The sequence below is a fragment of the Copadichromis virginalis genome, linkage group LG13, assembly GCF_057382275.1.
Source record: "Copadichromis virginalis isolate Kocher_CV1m ecotype Utaka linkage group LG13, C_Virginalis_male_GT1.1, whole genome shotgun sequence".
NCBI classification, from domain to species: Eukaryota; Metazoa; Chordata; class Actinopteri; order Cichliformes; family Cichlidae; genus Copadichromis; species Copadichromis virginalis.
The window spans coordinates 25452228-25469140 of NC_140630.1; the positions used below are offsets into that span (position 1 = coordinate 25452228).

At 42.5% G+C, this 16913-nt stretch overlaps 1 protein-coding gene across 5 annotated transcripts in view; it reads left to right on the plus strand.

Moving 5' to 3' along the window:
- The window catches only part of ate1 (arginyltransferase 1), a 51680-nt gene that overhangs the window by 26174 nt on the left and 8593 nt on the right, over nt 1-16913 (plus strand). For all 5 annotated transcript variants that reach the window (XR_014923627.1, XM_085478204.1, XM_085478206.1 and 2 more), the window contains 3 exons: nt 86-267; nt 3720-3819; nt 15814-15934. Coding sequence is in view for 4 of the 5 variants with exons in the window: in XM_085478204.1 (XP_085334330.1) it covers nt 86-267; nt 3720-3819; nt 15814-15934 (403 nt within the window). In the remaining variant the exon portion in view is untranslated. The remainder of the gene's footprint in view (nt 1-85; nt 268-3719; nt 3820-15813; nt 15935-16913) is intronic.

The window sequence follows — 16913 nt, forward strand, 5'->3', positions numbered from 1 at the left end:
ACTATACTGTGCACTAGAGTACTGCTATTGTTCTGACCAGTGACTATTTTCTCTTAAACTTTTCACTCTGTTTGCTTTCCCCCAGGCAGAATATGCTCCAGATGGGCCTGAGGTGGGCTATGGCTCCTTCCACCAGCAGTACTGGCTGGATGGACGTATTGTGGCAGTGGGGGTGATTGATATCCTGCCTACCTGTGTGTCCTCCGTCTACTTGTACTACCATCCCGACTTTAACTCACTGTCTCTGGGCTCCTACTCTGCTCTCAGGTTTGTTGTCAGCACTCAAACACAATGTGCTTGCTGTTTACGTGAAAAACTGCTGTGAAGACAGAAGTAAGCCACTGGGACATGATGCCAGTGGTGTTTTTAAAGGGCTTGGCGTAATAAAACCTCACCGGTGCGCACATTACTCACGGCAGCACCATAGAGTGCGTTACAGTTGGTCTTAAACGACCACAGCAATGATTACGAAATGCAACATGCAGCTCCTTTTAAGAAAGAAGTTGCTTTGTCTCTTATTCCTTTCATTCTTTCTTCCCTAATGTCTTTGTTCTGTCTTTGATGCTTTCTCACTTTCCTGCCTCTCATGTTTGCCCTCCTCTTAACCTCTCTCTCTCCCCCCCTGACTCTTGGTCTATTTGGTTCCTCCCACATTTTATCTTTAGAACTGTATACTATAAGTGCCACAGTACTCTAGGTCAGGGAAAAATACCTCTTTCTTCACACTTGATTGGTTGAGGCAGTGCTCTGTTTTGCGGTTCAGCTGATGACAGTTCTCTCTCTCCCAGGTTGAAATAAGAGAACTCACGCATACTCTATAGGTGCACATATCTGGCGTTTCCTGTTAAAATGTAACCCAGTAATGCGAGAAAGGCTTTTAAAAATTTCTCTGCACATATGCGAGGGACCGGGTGATCTTCGCTTTAAAGTTGGTGTGCACAGGTGTTAAAATGGGAGTTGTGAGCGTTTATGTGCAGTCGCGCACAGGATCTTTTCTCATATAGAGGGAACACCTCGGTCATCCTAAGCACACAGCCCACCCCTCCATCACTTATTATTGTAAGAGTCTGACTCAAAGAGTAACACAGAGTGCTCGACGTGTGGAGGAGGCCTTGGAGAAGGAAGCCAGCGGGACTGAAATCCTCCCACGTGTTTACAGACACCAGAGAACGGTCTTTGATCAGGTCTTGGACACTCCCTAGTCTGCTTGGACTGGCTGACTCTGTTCAAAACTTGCTGTACAGAATGCATGTGGCCCTCTCACCCCCTCTCTGGTATATGCATATATTCATTACATTAGATGGCGTTCCTACAGCAGGCCCAGTTGGATTGGAAACTTAACTTTTCAGCCGCAATCAAGTTCATTCTAGTGTTTAAAAAAAAAAAAAAAATGTTGGTAATTTTCCTTTCTTTTTCTATTTTTTTAGTAACAAGAGTTCATGGAAAGTTCTGGAATTTTACACCAATACCTCTTTGGGAGTCCTGATTTGTGTATTTACTCACTTATCATTTTACAAATCACGTGTAGCGTTTAGATAATGTCAGAGCTGAAATAATATACGCCTGGATGTCAGGCAATACAACAATACTAAAACAAGTAAAGCACTGTGCGCGCTATTTAGCTGTGTCAGTATGCTTGTATGTGCGATTCAGCAGGAGAAACAGGAGAGGGAGATGTTGAGAAATTTCTCATAAGAGTGCTGCTCCTTCTTCCACAGGCCCCCCGAGGACAGAAGGCAGAGGGGAAGAAAAGAGGCGCATAATGAGGTGCCTGAAGCACTGTGTACAGGGAACACAGCTGGTGTTAAACCTGGATCTCTCTTACGAAGATGTCCTGATTATGTTGTCGTCAATGATCTCAAACCAAAATATACTGTATTTCTTAATCAGGCTTAATCTGATTGAGTGTTTATATTTTTCTGTAAACAGTCTTGTAGTTGAATGCGCACATAGCCTATGAAAAGTAAAAATAAAAAAAAAATAATTCTAGATAACAAAAATATCCACTTTTAAAATACTTAAACATATGTTTGCAGTATTTTGCAACAAAATTGCAAAAATTGCCACTTGAGTCCAATCAACATGGACTCGAATGGCAAAAATTCCTGCAGTGGCCCCAGTTTTAACCACATATATATTATATAGATTACTCATAAATGCTGACACAATAAAATAAGTATCTGTGTGTTTCCCATCACTCGAAGCTCAACACAGTTCTTGTAAGATTAGGTAACAAAATGTTTCCACGTGCATGCAAAGCTGCAAAAAGCATCTCATAGCATGCATTATTATGAACCGTGTGCTTGCGTATGCACATCAGTATGAGGGAAGCTGTGCAGGAGCAGAGGGCTTGATAATTGGCTTGTGCTGGAGTGTCAGATGGCTGAAGAGGGGATAATGGCGGACTCAAGCTGCTGCCATGGGGGTGGAGGTGGGGGGTGTGAAGGGGGCCTATGGCTTTTTGTGAATGGGCCCCTTGCCTCTCTTGACCCCCCCTTCTTCCCTGATTCAGGCCTGCCGGGCCCTTTTGTGGTGAGGGGATGGGAACCCAGGAACCTGGCAGCAAGCGGGTGACCTTCTAGCACCTCTCTCTTGCTGCCTCTCTTCTCCGTCCCTTTCTCTTTCTTGACCCTCCTCTTTTATATTCTCCTCCTGTTCCCTCTCTCTCCCCCCACCTCCCTTGCTTGGCTTGCTTTGTCCCATGTCTTATTTTTCAGTGCATCTATTTTATTTTAAGGCCTCTTTCTCTGTCTGTTAAGTCTTGTAAGAATGGGAATTCTCCCACTTCATTTAAGCGGGTGAAACACAGAAGTGGAAGGAAGAGTGAAACAAAAAGGATAGGGAGGGGGGGGGGGGGAAAGAGGAGCTGGAATTTAGTTATGGAATAGCGAAGGAAACGGCCGAGAGAAAGGAGAAAATAGGCTTTCAGTAAAAGGATGCAATTAAGGAAGAAGCTATTGGGGAAAAATAAAGCAGGCGAGACATTTACTGTATTTGGAGAAGGTGTATAAATCCTCCACGTTCTAAATCTTTATTTTACACACTCTCTTCCTCCTTTTTCAGCACCGTCTTCTCTGCTTCAGGGCTCAGGGCTGATAGAGAGAAGGCAATTGTTTTTGTGTAATGACATGAAACCAAAAAGAAGGTGGAAAAAAAAAAAACCTGCCTTTTTGAGTGTGGGTGTTTACTTCCTCAGCTTAGGCACTGCTCTAGACATAGCAGCAAGTGCCATTTATATGCTGCTGATGGACTAACTTGTAAGTGAAAACACATTTTAAGTTAGTTGGTGTATTTTTTGATGTATCAATTTGAATGTTTTATTAATTCCTTTATTGTTGCTTTGTTATTAAAAATTGATACTTTTCTGATGCAGCATCCCTGCATATGCAGTTAAAACTGTGCGAAACTCCGAATCAGCTCATCATCAGGGTTCATATTTTTCAGAAGAGTAAACACTGCAGTAAATAATCTAATTAACCTGACAATAAAATAACTGTGTAAATCGCAACCATGATTTTTCTACATGGGAAATTGAAATTGGTGCCCTGTGGTGCACAAACTCCAGCTATGAGGAAAGTGATGTCGGATCGAGGCATCCTTTTAAGACGCAGTGACACTGTATGCTGCTTGAATACAGTATGTGATGTTTCAAAAAGCATGAAGCCTTTTCCTTACACTTAGCTCTCTGACAAGGTGCATTTGTGTGTTTCCTGCCACAGGGAGATCGCTTTTACCAAGCAGCTGCAAAAACAGTCTCCCAAGCTGTCCTACTACTACCTGGGCTTTTACATTCACTCCTGCCCCAAGATGCGGTATAAGGTACGCATTATCTCACACGTACAGCACATTTATCATGGTTATCACACTTTATATTGACAATATATTTGAATTTCAGCACTGGGGTCCTACGTTGTTGAGGTTTTGTAAAGTGGAATTCACATATCAATGACTTTAAGTGTTTTATACTCTGATATAAATGCTTTTATATTTTAACATTTTGGTACAACAGTAAGAGGCCTGTTACGACACTGATATGCTGGAGATTTGCCATCTTGTAATTCAAATGTACCTCTTTGCTCTCCTTTCTTGGGCCTTTTAGATCTCAGATCAGATCTCTGTTCTATACTCTTTCAGTTTTGTCTCTCTTGCCCATCATGTCTCAGGCCAGTGACCAACATGCTGTAATGTCTTTTGTTTGTAAAATACCAATATTAAGTACTAATATAGTTTTTCTTTTGCTGCATAATATTTATAGCTTTATAATATAATCACAAAGGGCCCTGTAGATCTCTTTATATAAAATCCCAGCACCTGCCTTAATTAACATTACAGTCTAAATTACAATTTGGAATTCATTCACCATAAGTTTATCTGGATTAGCAACATTTATCAGTGATGGTTTGAGTATAACACAAGCATGAGTATATACTCAAATGCTCCTGTTAAAATTTATTCATACACAGTCAGTATATTTGATGGAGTGAATAGAGCATGTGAGGGAAACAAAGTGATGGTGAGGACATCCAGGGAAGTAAGAGAGGATGAGGCTGCTGAAGACATTAAAGGTTTAGCGAGAGGTTACACTGGTGACAGCAGCCATAACTCAGCAGTGAGAAGAGTTCAGGACGCTTCCACAGAAATCTGCATATACACTGCAGTTTACCTGCTGTAGAAACTGACACAAATAATAAATGTGGATACACAGAGGAGCCAGGACTCACAAACATAACCTCGGTTCACACCAGAAACCACTGAAATATCTATAGCTTAGGAGGATGATGAAAGAAAGGAGTCTTTCCAAGTGCTTTAGTTTAGCTAAGTTTTTCCCATTCTTTCTCTCTTTTTCTCATTCATCTGCTAATTCCTCTATTTCACTGTCATTTCATTCAGATGTTCCCAGAGCTTGTTCTTGCCCATGGGAGACTGATGTCTTGTTGGGGATTATGGCAACGTGCCACATCTTTTTATCCATTTACATCTTGCTTTGGATAGTGCTTTGTCCAAATTCTCAGTTTGGGACTCTGTATATGGAACACATATGGTGTGTGTGTGTGTGTGTGTGTGTGTGTGTGTCTGTGTCTGTGTGTGTGTGTGTGTCTGTGTGTGTCTGTGTGTTGAATCTTGATCACAGTGTTTGTCTGTGAACTCTGTTACCACAGCACCTAACTCCTCCTGGCTCTGGTATTTACTACCCCCAGCCCCCCATATCTGCTCTTGTGTGTTTGCCTCTGCAGCGTGTTGTTCACAAACTCCCCACTCGGCCCTATTTTACCCTTGGGGAGGAACACAGAACGAGGGTGAGAAGGTTGCCCGGTTCCCACCTTTGGGCTTTCCCGATCCCACAGGAACACAGACACATTCAAATGTACTCTGAGCACATGCACGCTGTCTTGTGTTGTCTGATTTGCATATGAGCCTCAGTAATTCAATAATGCACAGAGATGCTGTGGAATTGTCACTTAGATGGGGCAGTGCCTACGCTGTTTTTGTGTTGAAGGTTTACTGGTTTCTGGATCTCAGCGCTGCCTCTCGGCTGCTTTAAAGAAAAACACACCAGCTCCTGAACTGTGCTGGACACCACTCACGCCCCATGAACACAACTTCCTCTCTCTATTTTGCACACCTTTCCCTCCCTTCTTTTCATCCTTGCCACTTTTTCTAGAAAGCCTCTGTTCCCATTACTTACTGTGACTTTTCCTTTAGTTTTTCTGCCCCTCCATTTGGGCCTTTGTCATGTTTTATGCTGAGTTGTTGTTTTTCACACTCAGAATCTGAGCTTTTTGAGGTGATATATGATTCATGATCTTAATGTTTGTTTGTTTGTTTGTTTGTTTGTTTGTTTTTACTATGTACCGAATAATCTAAGAGATCTAAGCATCTCCCATTCCCACCTTGAGTACTGTCTGCATGTGGTAATGATGACATAATCAGAGTGTTAGTGCAAGCATAAAAGGCTCTACTAAGGCAGGTCACTGAGACGAGTGTTAAAATATTGTAAAACCAGTTTCTTCTGTATTAAATTTCACACTTGTTGACGCCATACTCCCATTTTCCTGAGGAGTAGGACTGTATTGTTTATATTGCACTGTGAGAATTTTATTTATTTATTTATTTTTGCTGTATACTTTTACACAAGGGGCTGGAAACCTCGAATATCAAAAGAGACATTTTTTAAGCAAAAACATCTGTATGGATACTCAAAACATATTTGAGGCTCATATTAGCCCATTGACATTATTAATAGTTGTAAGTAGTTTAAATCTTTTAACACATGTGACTATTTTGCAGGAAGCTATTTATTTAATTGATTCTTTGGTATTGCTATGAAAGTATTGGACTAAAATTAGTTTAAAAATGTTATTTTTACCAAAAAGCTGGAAAAGTTCCACCATTTTTCCTGCTTCAGAATGGGTCTTTGGAGGGTGAATACCCACCTAAGCATGAGTGGGCCACATATAGTTAAGGCAAAGATTTAGTAACAGTAACTCAGTCATCAAGGGTGTTTTTAAGCCACAGGGAGCCACTGAAGGCGGGCAGAAGAGCCCCATGTGGGTCTTTTTTGTGATCTGTTAGCGATACCTGTCTTTTACCCTCATTCTTCATCACTCTAATGGACTTGGCTGTCAGGCTACAAACTTTACTGTTCTGCAGGTTTCAATTTTGCAGGAGAGTTTTTTAACCAGGTCACATCTCTGCAAAGGAAACGCTACATGCGAAATGGTTTGAAAACTCTTAACAGTGCCAGAGACTGGGCATGGTCCTGCAGAGTAGCCTTAAAGGGTCCTTGAAGACTTGGAGTCCAGCCAGGAACAGAGGGTTGCCTGGCCAGTGTCAGACCCTCTCCTTTGTTCTCAAAGCTGGGACTGAGTGTCCCACAGAGTCTTGCTGGTTTGGCTGGTGGGTTCAGGGTTTGACGTGACATCCTGCCCCTGGCTCCCGTCCCTGGTTCTTTGGCCCTGCATGGCCCTGTGATGTCAAGCTGTAGAGAGCAGAAGGTGAAGCTGTTGGAGGCTAAATGAGACCAAAGGTCTTGGCCCTTCTGCCACTGTTCTTCTTTCACAATGCTTCTCGTGTGTTAACGCTAACATTCATTTGAATTATCTTGCTTTCACGGATTCCATCCAGTGTTGTCAGTGTGTCTGATGACAGGAGAGCAAAGTCACATTTGCTAACAAAAAAAAACAAAAGACAAACTTGTCACTGGATGCATGCATTTTGCAGATTCTCACAGACAATATACAGCTTTTCCTAAGCACTTGAGTTTGACTGTGACCGTCCAATTATCTGCTAAAACCATAAATAAAATCCTTAATGTGCAAACCAGCTCAGGTTCTTCTTGCAGCATTTTATTCCTTTCTCTTCAATCCACCTTCAGCTGCTTGCAAGATTTCATTAACTTTCATTTGATATCTTTTCACTTTTTATTTTCGAGCTTCACCTGAACAAAGAGTCGATCCATTCTGCACTGTAGTGTTTTTTTTCCATTTTTCTTTTCCAGAAGTGCGTATATGCCCGAGCACTTGTCTGTGCAAGTTACTTTTGAGTACTGAATAAGCAGACTTTGATGATAACAAATGAAGCGCTCACCCACTTGGCTTAACCAATCTAGTACCTGGTCTTAACATTTCAAATGCTTTTCAAGTGTGGTGTACATGCTTATATACAGACACACACTCAGCCTTACAGAATACACACCCAGTTATACCCGCTTGGCGAGGGAACGAGAGAGTTGTATGAAGTGCCTCTTATTCTTGTTATTATTGTTCACAGTGAAAGAATGTCTCGCTCTGAGCCCAGGAAGCCATTAAATTTTCCACAGAGAACGAGAAAGAGTGTGAGTGAGTGAAAATAAGTGAAAAGAGGGAGGAAGAGGACAGATGGAGAGAAAGAAAGGAGTGACATAATGTGTGCCAAATGAGAAAAGGAGGCGAGATGAAAAGCGTTATTCGTTTTCACGGCGGTACTTCACCGACTTTTAAAGAGCCCTTTCGCAGCAGCTGCACCTCTGTTTTCCTTTTCAAAGCCAGCTCCTCCTCAAACAAACAACAAACACTGTCAGAGAGACGGTCACTCCTACAGCAGCAGCCAGAAGTTTTTGGGTTTGTTTTTTTTTTGGGGGGGGTTTTCACATGACCAAAGCTTTTGAATTCAGTGGACCTGAAATAAATCCATCCAGGTGTCAGCCACTGTGCGCAAGAGTATGTCGGGATACGTGCAATGAACAAATTTGATGTTGGTTTCTGGGTGCAGCGTTTGCCTTAATCAGTGCGTGCCTGCAGGCTTTTCTGTCACCTGCTGCATCAGCTTAGCTTTCAGGACATCAATTAGACATGACAAAGTGACTCCCAGCTCTGGTATCAACACAGGAGCTCACTTTCACCTGCATACGAAAGGTTTGAAAAGCAGTATGCAGTCATCTGTTGTTTGGTTTTCATAGAAATCAAATCATAGAAATAGCTGTCCCCAACAAGTAAAAATGGAATAATCTGTATTAAGTCATTACAGAAGTGTATATTAATGTAAATCTCTCAAACACTCTCATCCCCTCTTCAGGTACGCAGTGGCAGGTTATGACATGCTAAAAGCCTCCAAGCGAGCCGCAGCTATCAGGACTCTACATGTGTGTTATTTTCACTCAAGGGGCCCAATCAGACACTATGCTATGCGTACGTGTGTGACCTGACATTTTGTGTGTCACTTGTTGAGCATCTTGGTAGACTAAGAGTGACGGTGAGTGAACTTGAGGCATCTCAGGGTGGGTGTTTCCCTACAGTAGCCCTCATCCCACCCCCCCACCCCTCCGGTGCGCGCGTGCTACAGTCCACGGCTTTGTTTTAAGGCAGCGTCAGATTTGTTGATGAGGGCATCGCTTTCTTACGTATTCCTGTTTATTATTGTTGAGCTCCTGGCATAAACATTATCCCGCTTTGGTAGGTTTTGATGAGTAGCATTGAAACGGTTTACAGTGAACAACAGTGTTTATGTTGAACTGTCGTCTAATGCTGTAGGCCCAGAACAGCGCCACGCCCACCCTTTTTCCTCTTTCTTTCATTCTTTTTGTTTCTGTCCTCCTTTCAACATTTCTTAACAAAAAAAGGAGGGGAAACAGCCGCCATGCTGGTCGGGATTAAAGATTGATAGAGAGTAAAGAGATCAGATTGAAGAAACTTTCAGCTGATTCCATTCGGATGAAAACATGGCAACACGTTTTTGCTCTTTTAGTCTAATGTTATTACAGGCAGAAGTGATATCTACTCTCGCAGTGGTGAGGTTCTCATTTCTCAAATTGTCATCTGTGTGCGAATGTGCAGTAAGTCATGATGAGGTGGTATAAACTTACTGTTCGGCGCGGTGCGGCGTGGATTGGTCTTTCTCACGCATTTACTGTAATAGTTTTATGTGTTTAGCTCTCTCTTTCATGTCTGCCTGTGTTCTTTTTCTCAGAAGAAGCAATATTCTCTTGGTTCGTAAAAGCTGTTATTCTACTAAACCAGCAGCATTACCTTCCAGCAATCCTCAAGTTAAAAAACCCTGTGCCCATCAAAATAAGATCAAATCCAACGGGGTCCATTTTCACCCTGTCTGTGAAGTTTATAAGCCAAAGCTTAGCCGTTTTGCTGCCTTCCACTTCTCCCCCTTTTCCCCCGAATTTTTTTTTTCTTTTTTAAATTGGAGCCTTTCTGACAGAAACATTGTTGTTTGATTTAGCTTGACAGGAGACCACCAACAGCGCACCTCTCAGCAGAAACATTCGTTTAAAGTTTTGATAATGTCTCTTGTCTTTTATGCTTCATCCTCTCTCTTCTGTCCTGCCACACTTTGTGTTTTTAACAAATCGTTAACAGGTTAGAGCACGGGCTTGGTCCAGCCACTGCTTGGCACCCTAAGAAACGGTTTACAGTGAAAAACAGTGTTTATGTTGAACCGTCGCTGACAGTCTCTCACCCTGTCAGCGCTGACAGGGTGAGAGACTGAGGGAGCAGAGTTCAGGGAGGTTAGGTTAGAAGATTCAGTGTTACTGCTGGTGGAAGGACAGAGTTGGGAGAGGGCGGGTTGCAGAGAGAGTCTAAGCAAAGGGGAGGTCTGAAGGTCATAAGGGCAAAAATGAGAGTTTGGAGATGGTGTCATGCTGAGCACATCCAGAGCCCTCTAGCTGCCAACCTGAGGTGTTTGCCTTACCATTAACTTCACCTCACCTCTATTTATTTTCAAAACCTGGTGCAGCTGCGCCGCTTTGTCTGAAAGTCTGTTTTTTGTTTGTTTTTTTTTCTTGGCAAGAGACCACATTCAGATCTTTGATAAGCCCTACTCGACAGAATGGGCTGCTTTCATAAATGCATTTAGAAACACAGACTTATAGTGTGGGCGGAGGCCTTGCAGTTAGAAATCTGAGGTGGAGTTTTAAGACGGAGATTAAGGGCTGCGGATCTGACTGCAAGTCGGTAACCTGTGGTCTGTGTCAGACATTCATAAGAGTTCGCCTGCCCGTAAAGACCCGAGAAGATGAAGAGATAAAAGTGCCCAGTCTGAGAGCTGATGCCCATAAAAGCGCTGCCATTGGTTCTCAGGGTTTGGTCGAAATGTGATCCTGTAAAAATATTTTTTTCCTCATTAACCTGTCATCCGTGGAGCCGTGACGCACAAGCCAGGCAAAGTGAGCGCTGGGCCAGAATTGACTTGGGTGGAAGGGATTGGTGGGGGTTGTCCAGGGGCCCACAGGGGAGACTTACCAGCCTGGATGCTTTATTTGAAGGCCGTCCTGTGGTAATGTGTTGAGTAGGGTGAAGAGGCCTCGGCGGGCCCCTGAGTGTTTAAACAGCAGCAGTTGGCGTAAACCTCCCGTAATGCAGCCTCATTTCTCTGGGCCCTCACACACACACACACACACACACACACACACACACACACACACACACACACACACACACACACACACACACACACACACACACACACACACACACACACCCCTCAACAGGCACAAATGCATATGTAGGTCATGTGAAAGTATGATCGCATGGGCCACTATTCTAAAGCACGGCTTGTTTGGACATGTCTTTCAGTGGTGCTGTTCATTCAGCCTGCTTAGTTTTGTATGCTATTTTTCTAGCTGCGTGTGTGTTTCTGTGGGCCGTGCTGTTTATGTGTGTCCGTCAGCAGGTAGAGCTCCCCAGCCATGCTGCCTCCTCCTCTGGGCACAATATATGCATGTCAACAGTCGGAGGACCACAGAGAGGGGTGTATTGTGAGGGCCGCATTTTGAGGGAGAGTAGAGTCGTTGTGGGTTTCAGGACCTCTGTTTATTGGTTTTTGAGTAAAATTGGTTGAGAGTGACCCTGGGTCAGAGTGCTGGCCTCTGCCAGGCTAGGTTAGGTTTGCCTGGCTTTGGGTCACACTGCTTCTTTGTACGTACTCCAAGTTCAGGCTTGTCCTGGGTGACGGCCAGCTGCAAAGAAATGTGACTTCTTGACCATATTTGTCTGCTTGGGTTTAATGCCCATTTCTTTCTGAGAGTGCTTGACCACTATGTAATCCCAGCATAATATCCCATTCACTATTGTGTTCATGCTTGACCTAATATATTATATAAAACAGGGTGCTTTTTGTATTGCATGTTATCTTTGGATAATATATCTCTTGCCAGTGCCAGACAGACTAAAGTCTAACATTAGTGACCTCATCTATTCTATGACCACTCTTACATCACACTTTTGGAGCCGCTCTGTCTCATACTGAGGTAGGTGTTCAGTTAACCAACTGATTACTTTATAACTTGATGTTCTTTCCTGGGTTGGCTGTATCAGTTGTTTTAACAAGAAAAGTCTCTTTGAAACCGCATGCAGACACTGTGCACAGTGTCTGACTCGTGCAAACGCAAACATACAGTGATACCTCAGCAGGGGTAGGGGTGTGTAAAAATTCAGCTGTAGATATGAGCAGGAAATTAGCTGCAGATGTGGGTGTAAAGTAATGCAGATGGAGACAGGGAAACCCTCTTACCATGACACTAAGTCCACCTCCTGTCTTTTGGTCTGGCAAGCCTGAAAGGGGATCGCTTTGAACCATGACACTGCTGTGTGGCTACAAATCACCAAGTGATCTCATCCTCAAAACTCTCTTTCTGATGCAACATGTGATCGTATCTTTACGTTTTTGATTCCTCACAAACACATTTCCCTTTTTCTAGCTGCATAAAACTGCCAGAGCCCTATAAAATGTATTTGTAGACACTGAGCTGGTCTCCAATGTTAAAAGGTTAATGAGCTACAATCAGTGCTTCAAATTTGTGTTTAATTGATTAAAGCTGCTTTTACAATTTGTGACACCCTGGCGGGAGAGAAAAGAAGGTGAAGACGGTCTTTTGTTTGATGAAGGTTGTCTCAGCTCAGCACATACCAAACTCATTTGTCTGATTTCCTAGTCAGACTGGGAGGAGGAAAAGAAGCAGGAGGCAAAAGAGGTGTAGATTTTCATGAGGATTCCTTGGCTGCGGCGAAGCACTCCATTTATGGCTCTGATTAATTGCCTTTCATATAAATCATTGGTACAGGCCTGGGGCATTGCTCTCTACCTCGAGGTGTGTGAGACAGGAGTGTGCACAATTAAGGGAAGGAACAAGGTTAGTGAACTTTATTATGGACTCAGTGACTCTGACAGAAACACACAAATCTGTGTGCATGCAGTTGTGTGGCCTCAAAAGAGTGAGTGATGCTGTATCATTGATGGGCTGGGGATGATAATAGTTCTGCAGAGTATTGTGTAATTGTATGTCAGGCCCTGTGGAGATATGTGTTTATTTAGTTTAGATGATTGAAGCTGCATAATAGTTTACACTGGGGCAGCTTGTTATTCAAATGAGGTTGAGTAATTGTCCTCTCCTGCTTGTTAAAGTTTGGGTTCACTGGGAATGCTGTGCTGTAGTAGATTGCTTTCGTATAAACAGTGACCTCTGCACATTCATTAACAAACACAGTGCAAAACAACAGATTAAAATGACTCAGAGCCTTTTCTCACTTGTACAGTTTACATTTTGTTGAGGTTCTCCCTCGTCGTCGTCACATTATTACTGGACGCACCTCTTAGTTTGTCCACTCATCTCCTTGTTTAGTTTTTGTTTTTCATCTTGATCTACCCATTTATATTTCTTTCCCTGACTTTCTGCTTCTCTCTGGCTTCAGACATTCTCTCTCAGAGCTGGGCCCCTCCATGCTGGCACCCAGACTGCTCCCCCCACCAGCCCCGCTGCAGTCAACGTCTCAAAACATTAAATACCATCCTTTTGCTTCATCTGCACCTAATTTTCTTTCGCCCCTCCCTTTCTCCCTCCTAACGCCTCTCATTTTTCACACCTCAGATTGCAGCCAAGTCTGTCTGCTGAAGTTTCTATGCGTCCCCCCCCCCCCTTCCTCACTATTTTATTTTCTTTTTTCTCCCTGATCCCTCATCTCTCTGTTTCCAAATGAGCCTTTCAGAGATTGTCAGTCATCTGCATCACCTCCTTTCTGCCTGGCCATGCAAGCACGGAAAGGAGTGAAGGATGGAGGGATGGTGACAGATTGGTTTGTGTGGGAAGTTTTAAGCAGCTACAATGGAGGGAGCAGGCTCTGAAAAGAGGGTGACTTAACCTGAAAAGATTTATTTTCGGCTGAAACGTCTTATTCAGGCCTACCTGGCAATATGCCGAGCAAAAGTATATACATATATATATACAGACAAACCTTATCGCATGACTTTCTTGCCATTTACACTATCACTTCCTGTGGCCTCTTTAGGCCACTTAGTGAGCTAAGAGCCACTCAGGAGCATGGATTTGTTGTAGGCCATTTCACTTCCTGTTATTAGATTGGTGGTAACGCTCTCAAGAATCTACATAGCAGGGAGCCATTACTGGATTCTAGTATCTGCTTATAGATAAAGATATGGATAATGTGAGCAAGCTGATGCAAAAGACAGAAAACGAAGGACGAGCCAAGGAAGCTGCAAGGGTATCTATGCATTACATGGCCTTCTAGTCAACCTGGGAAGAGAGAAAATATGAGGGAGGATAATGAAAGTCAGTGGTGAACTCAGTATTCACATTCAGTTCAATTTATTAAAAAAAAGAAGAAAAGAAGCTGACAGATAGAAAAGCAAAGCCCAGTTTGCCATCACCTCGCTTCTTTATTATTTCTCTCCACCGTCCAGACCACTAATAGCTGTGTCCTTTCGTACTCTTCATCATTTCTCCTTTTCAGGGGAAGAACTGAGGAATTGTCTTTGTGCCATGACCAGGCTCTGCGTCTCATTTTGCTCAGACAGTTCTCTCTTTTTTAAGGTCTACAGCAAAGGCTGGATTTATCATTTACAATTATAAACACAAAAAGTAGACCTGTGTAAATCAAGTTCACTTTATTTCTATTGCAAAGACACACACTGACACACAAAAACAGTTGTTTCTGTTCCTTAAATATGAGCTTCTGGTTTCTGGGTGCAGAAGGCTTAAGTGGGGAAATATGTGCATATCGTTGTGTTTCCGCTGTTAGCCAGGTGTGTGTTCTGCACGTAGAGGTGTGTGTCAATGCGGTGTTGAAGGAGTCTATAGAGGTGTGGCAGAGTGTGAGAGTGTCAAGCTAGCTGTGCTGACAGTTGCAGGAGGCTGTAGGTTGTTGGGATGTGGCCGACGATTGCGTGCATCCACTGCAGCTCCGGATGCAGAGCATTCCACCTTCATCTGTCTGTTAGCAGGAGCACTTGGAGCAGGCTGAAGGCTTTTGCTTCATTGTGAATTCCTTTATTTTTTCCCCTCCTTACAACTTGGTTGACTTTTGGAGTGATTGTATGATTTTTAGAGATACATTTTTGCTATGGGATGGCCATAGACGAGGACCCCCGCTTTGTATTCCACAGATTCTTCTGTTTTTCATTTTCAAAGCCATAAAACAAACTAGTTCTTTCACATAGCGTCCTATCTTGCATGTGAAAGCAGCCAGTGTATTTTTCATACATGTGCATGTGGTTCGTGGTCAGTTTGTATAACAGTATGCTCCAGCGATGCTATTTCCTTTGTCTTACTTATTCCGATGTTTTGATGATAACAGTGTTTTTTAAATCATTTAGAACATTTTGACCTTCTTGTGTTTAAAAATTGCATTCCTGAAATCCTGGACTCTTTGTCCTACGGTTTAATGTCACATAAACTGTAAATATTGGTGTGGGTGTTGAGGCAATGCACCGGGCCTTTTGCAGGCCTTGTTTACAGATCTTTCTCTGCAGTTTGTATTTGTTTGGAGCCATGTGATGGAACACAGTTCCCTGATAATAGCGTCTCTTTCTGTTCATTCAACCCCTCGCTCATTTTTCCCCCCTCTTTGCTTTGCAGCTGTTTTTGTTAAGCTTAGTTTTCTTTCCATCCAAAATGTTTGGTCAGATACAGACTCGTACCCATTTCACAAGCACACATTACGGTGCTGACGTGTTTACATTTCCTGCTAAACGTGCAGACAGTGTAACACTCATGACATGGAGACACACAGCTCAAACAAAGACCCTTAACAGAGAGGGGTTTGATCCAGGTCTCAACCCTCATCTTGACCCTGGGGTCAGTTTACAACTTGTCAAACCTTTTGATTCTAAAGGGTCACTAACACTAGAGTAGAAAGGCTTTTACCAGGCTTGCAGCATATTTGTAAGTATTTAGTTGATAAATGTTAGAAAATGGTTTTAAACAACAAAGAACCAAACTGATGTCCTCAAGTTAATCATTTACTACATAATGAATATATGGCAATTTAAACAGCAGTTTTAATGTTTTTTCTTTTCTCTTTCTTTTACCAGGGGCAGTACCGGCCTTCTGACCTCCTGTGCCCAGAAACCTATGTCTGGGTATCGATAGAGCGATGCATCCCCCTTCTTGACAACTCCCGCTACGCTCGTTTGAACCAGGATCCTGATTTAGGTACTACTGCACAAAACTACTGCTCGACTGATGGCATCACATGGATTTAATGTATGAAACTACATCATTTTTTTTTAAACATGCAATTCCATAAACACAGCACTGTAGAAAAGTCTTACGCCACCCAACATGACTTTATATCTTGCTTCCAAGTAGTCTTGAGCAATAGTTTTCTTTGGAAAATGGTTGCTTTTTTACTCATTTTCAGTCCAGTCCTTGTACTTGACCATTTTATTTATTTATTTATTTTGAACACTGACCTGTGAATCATTTAAGCATAAAACAGGCTCCAGACTCCTCAAACACAATCCTGGTCTTGTGTAGACAAATTGGCAAAGAAGACATTTTAAATTGTCCATTCAGAAACTTTCTCACTAACAGCTTGCTGTAATTTGTTCCCATTTCTTTAATAATAATCTGTAAAAAATTCCTAACATATCATTGTTTGACAGGCTTAAAATAGTATTTTTGCACCAACACTGTGATGACCTGTGTGTCCTTGAAAAATTTGAGGAAACTGGACAAGTTGACACTTTTTTTTTTTTGGTCTCTAACCTAAGAATGATATAAAGCAGAATCTGACAGTCATGTTCTTATAAAATATGGAAAAAAAATCCAGCAAAGACCTGACGCAGGAGAAACACAGCAGTGTTGGAGATTTTTCTCAAAACTGATGGAATTATGGGCACAAAAAAGTACCAAAAGCCATCTGATTGGTAAGAGATTCAATTTTTTCCAGCATTACAATGATCCTAAACACACTGCCACTGCAGTAAAAGCATACCTGGAAATTAAAACAGAAAATTGAACACAATCATGAATTGGCCTCCCCAGGATTATTGAAAATTACTGAAACAGTAAAAACTGAATTCAATTTAATAGAATTTGTACAAATTAAAGAGGCGTTTGCAGATCCTACGGTTTTCTCATTCCTCATCATCATTTGGTATGGCCAGAGCAGACTTGTATGCAGTGCATA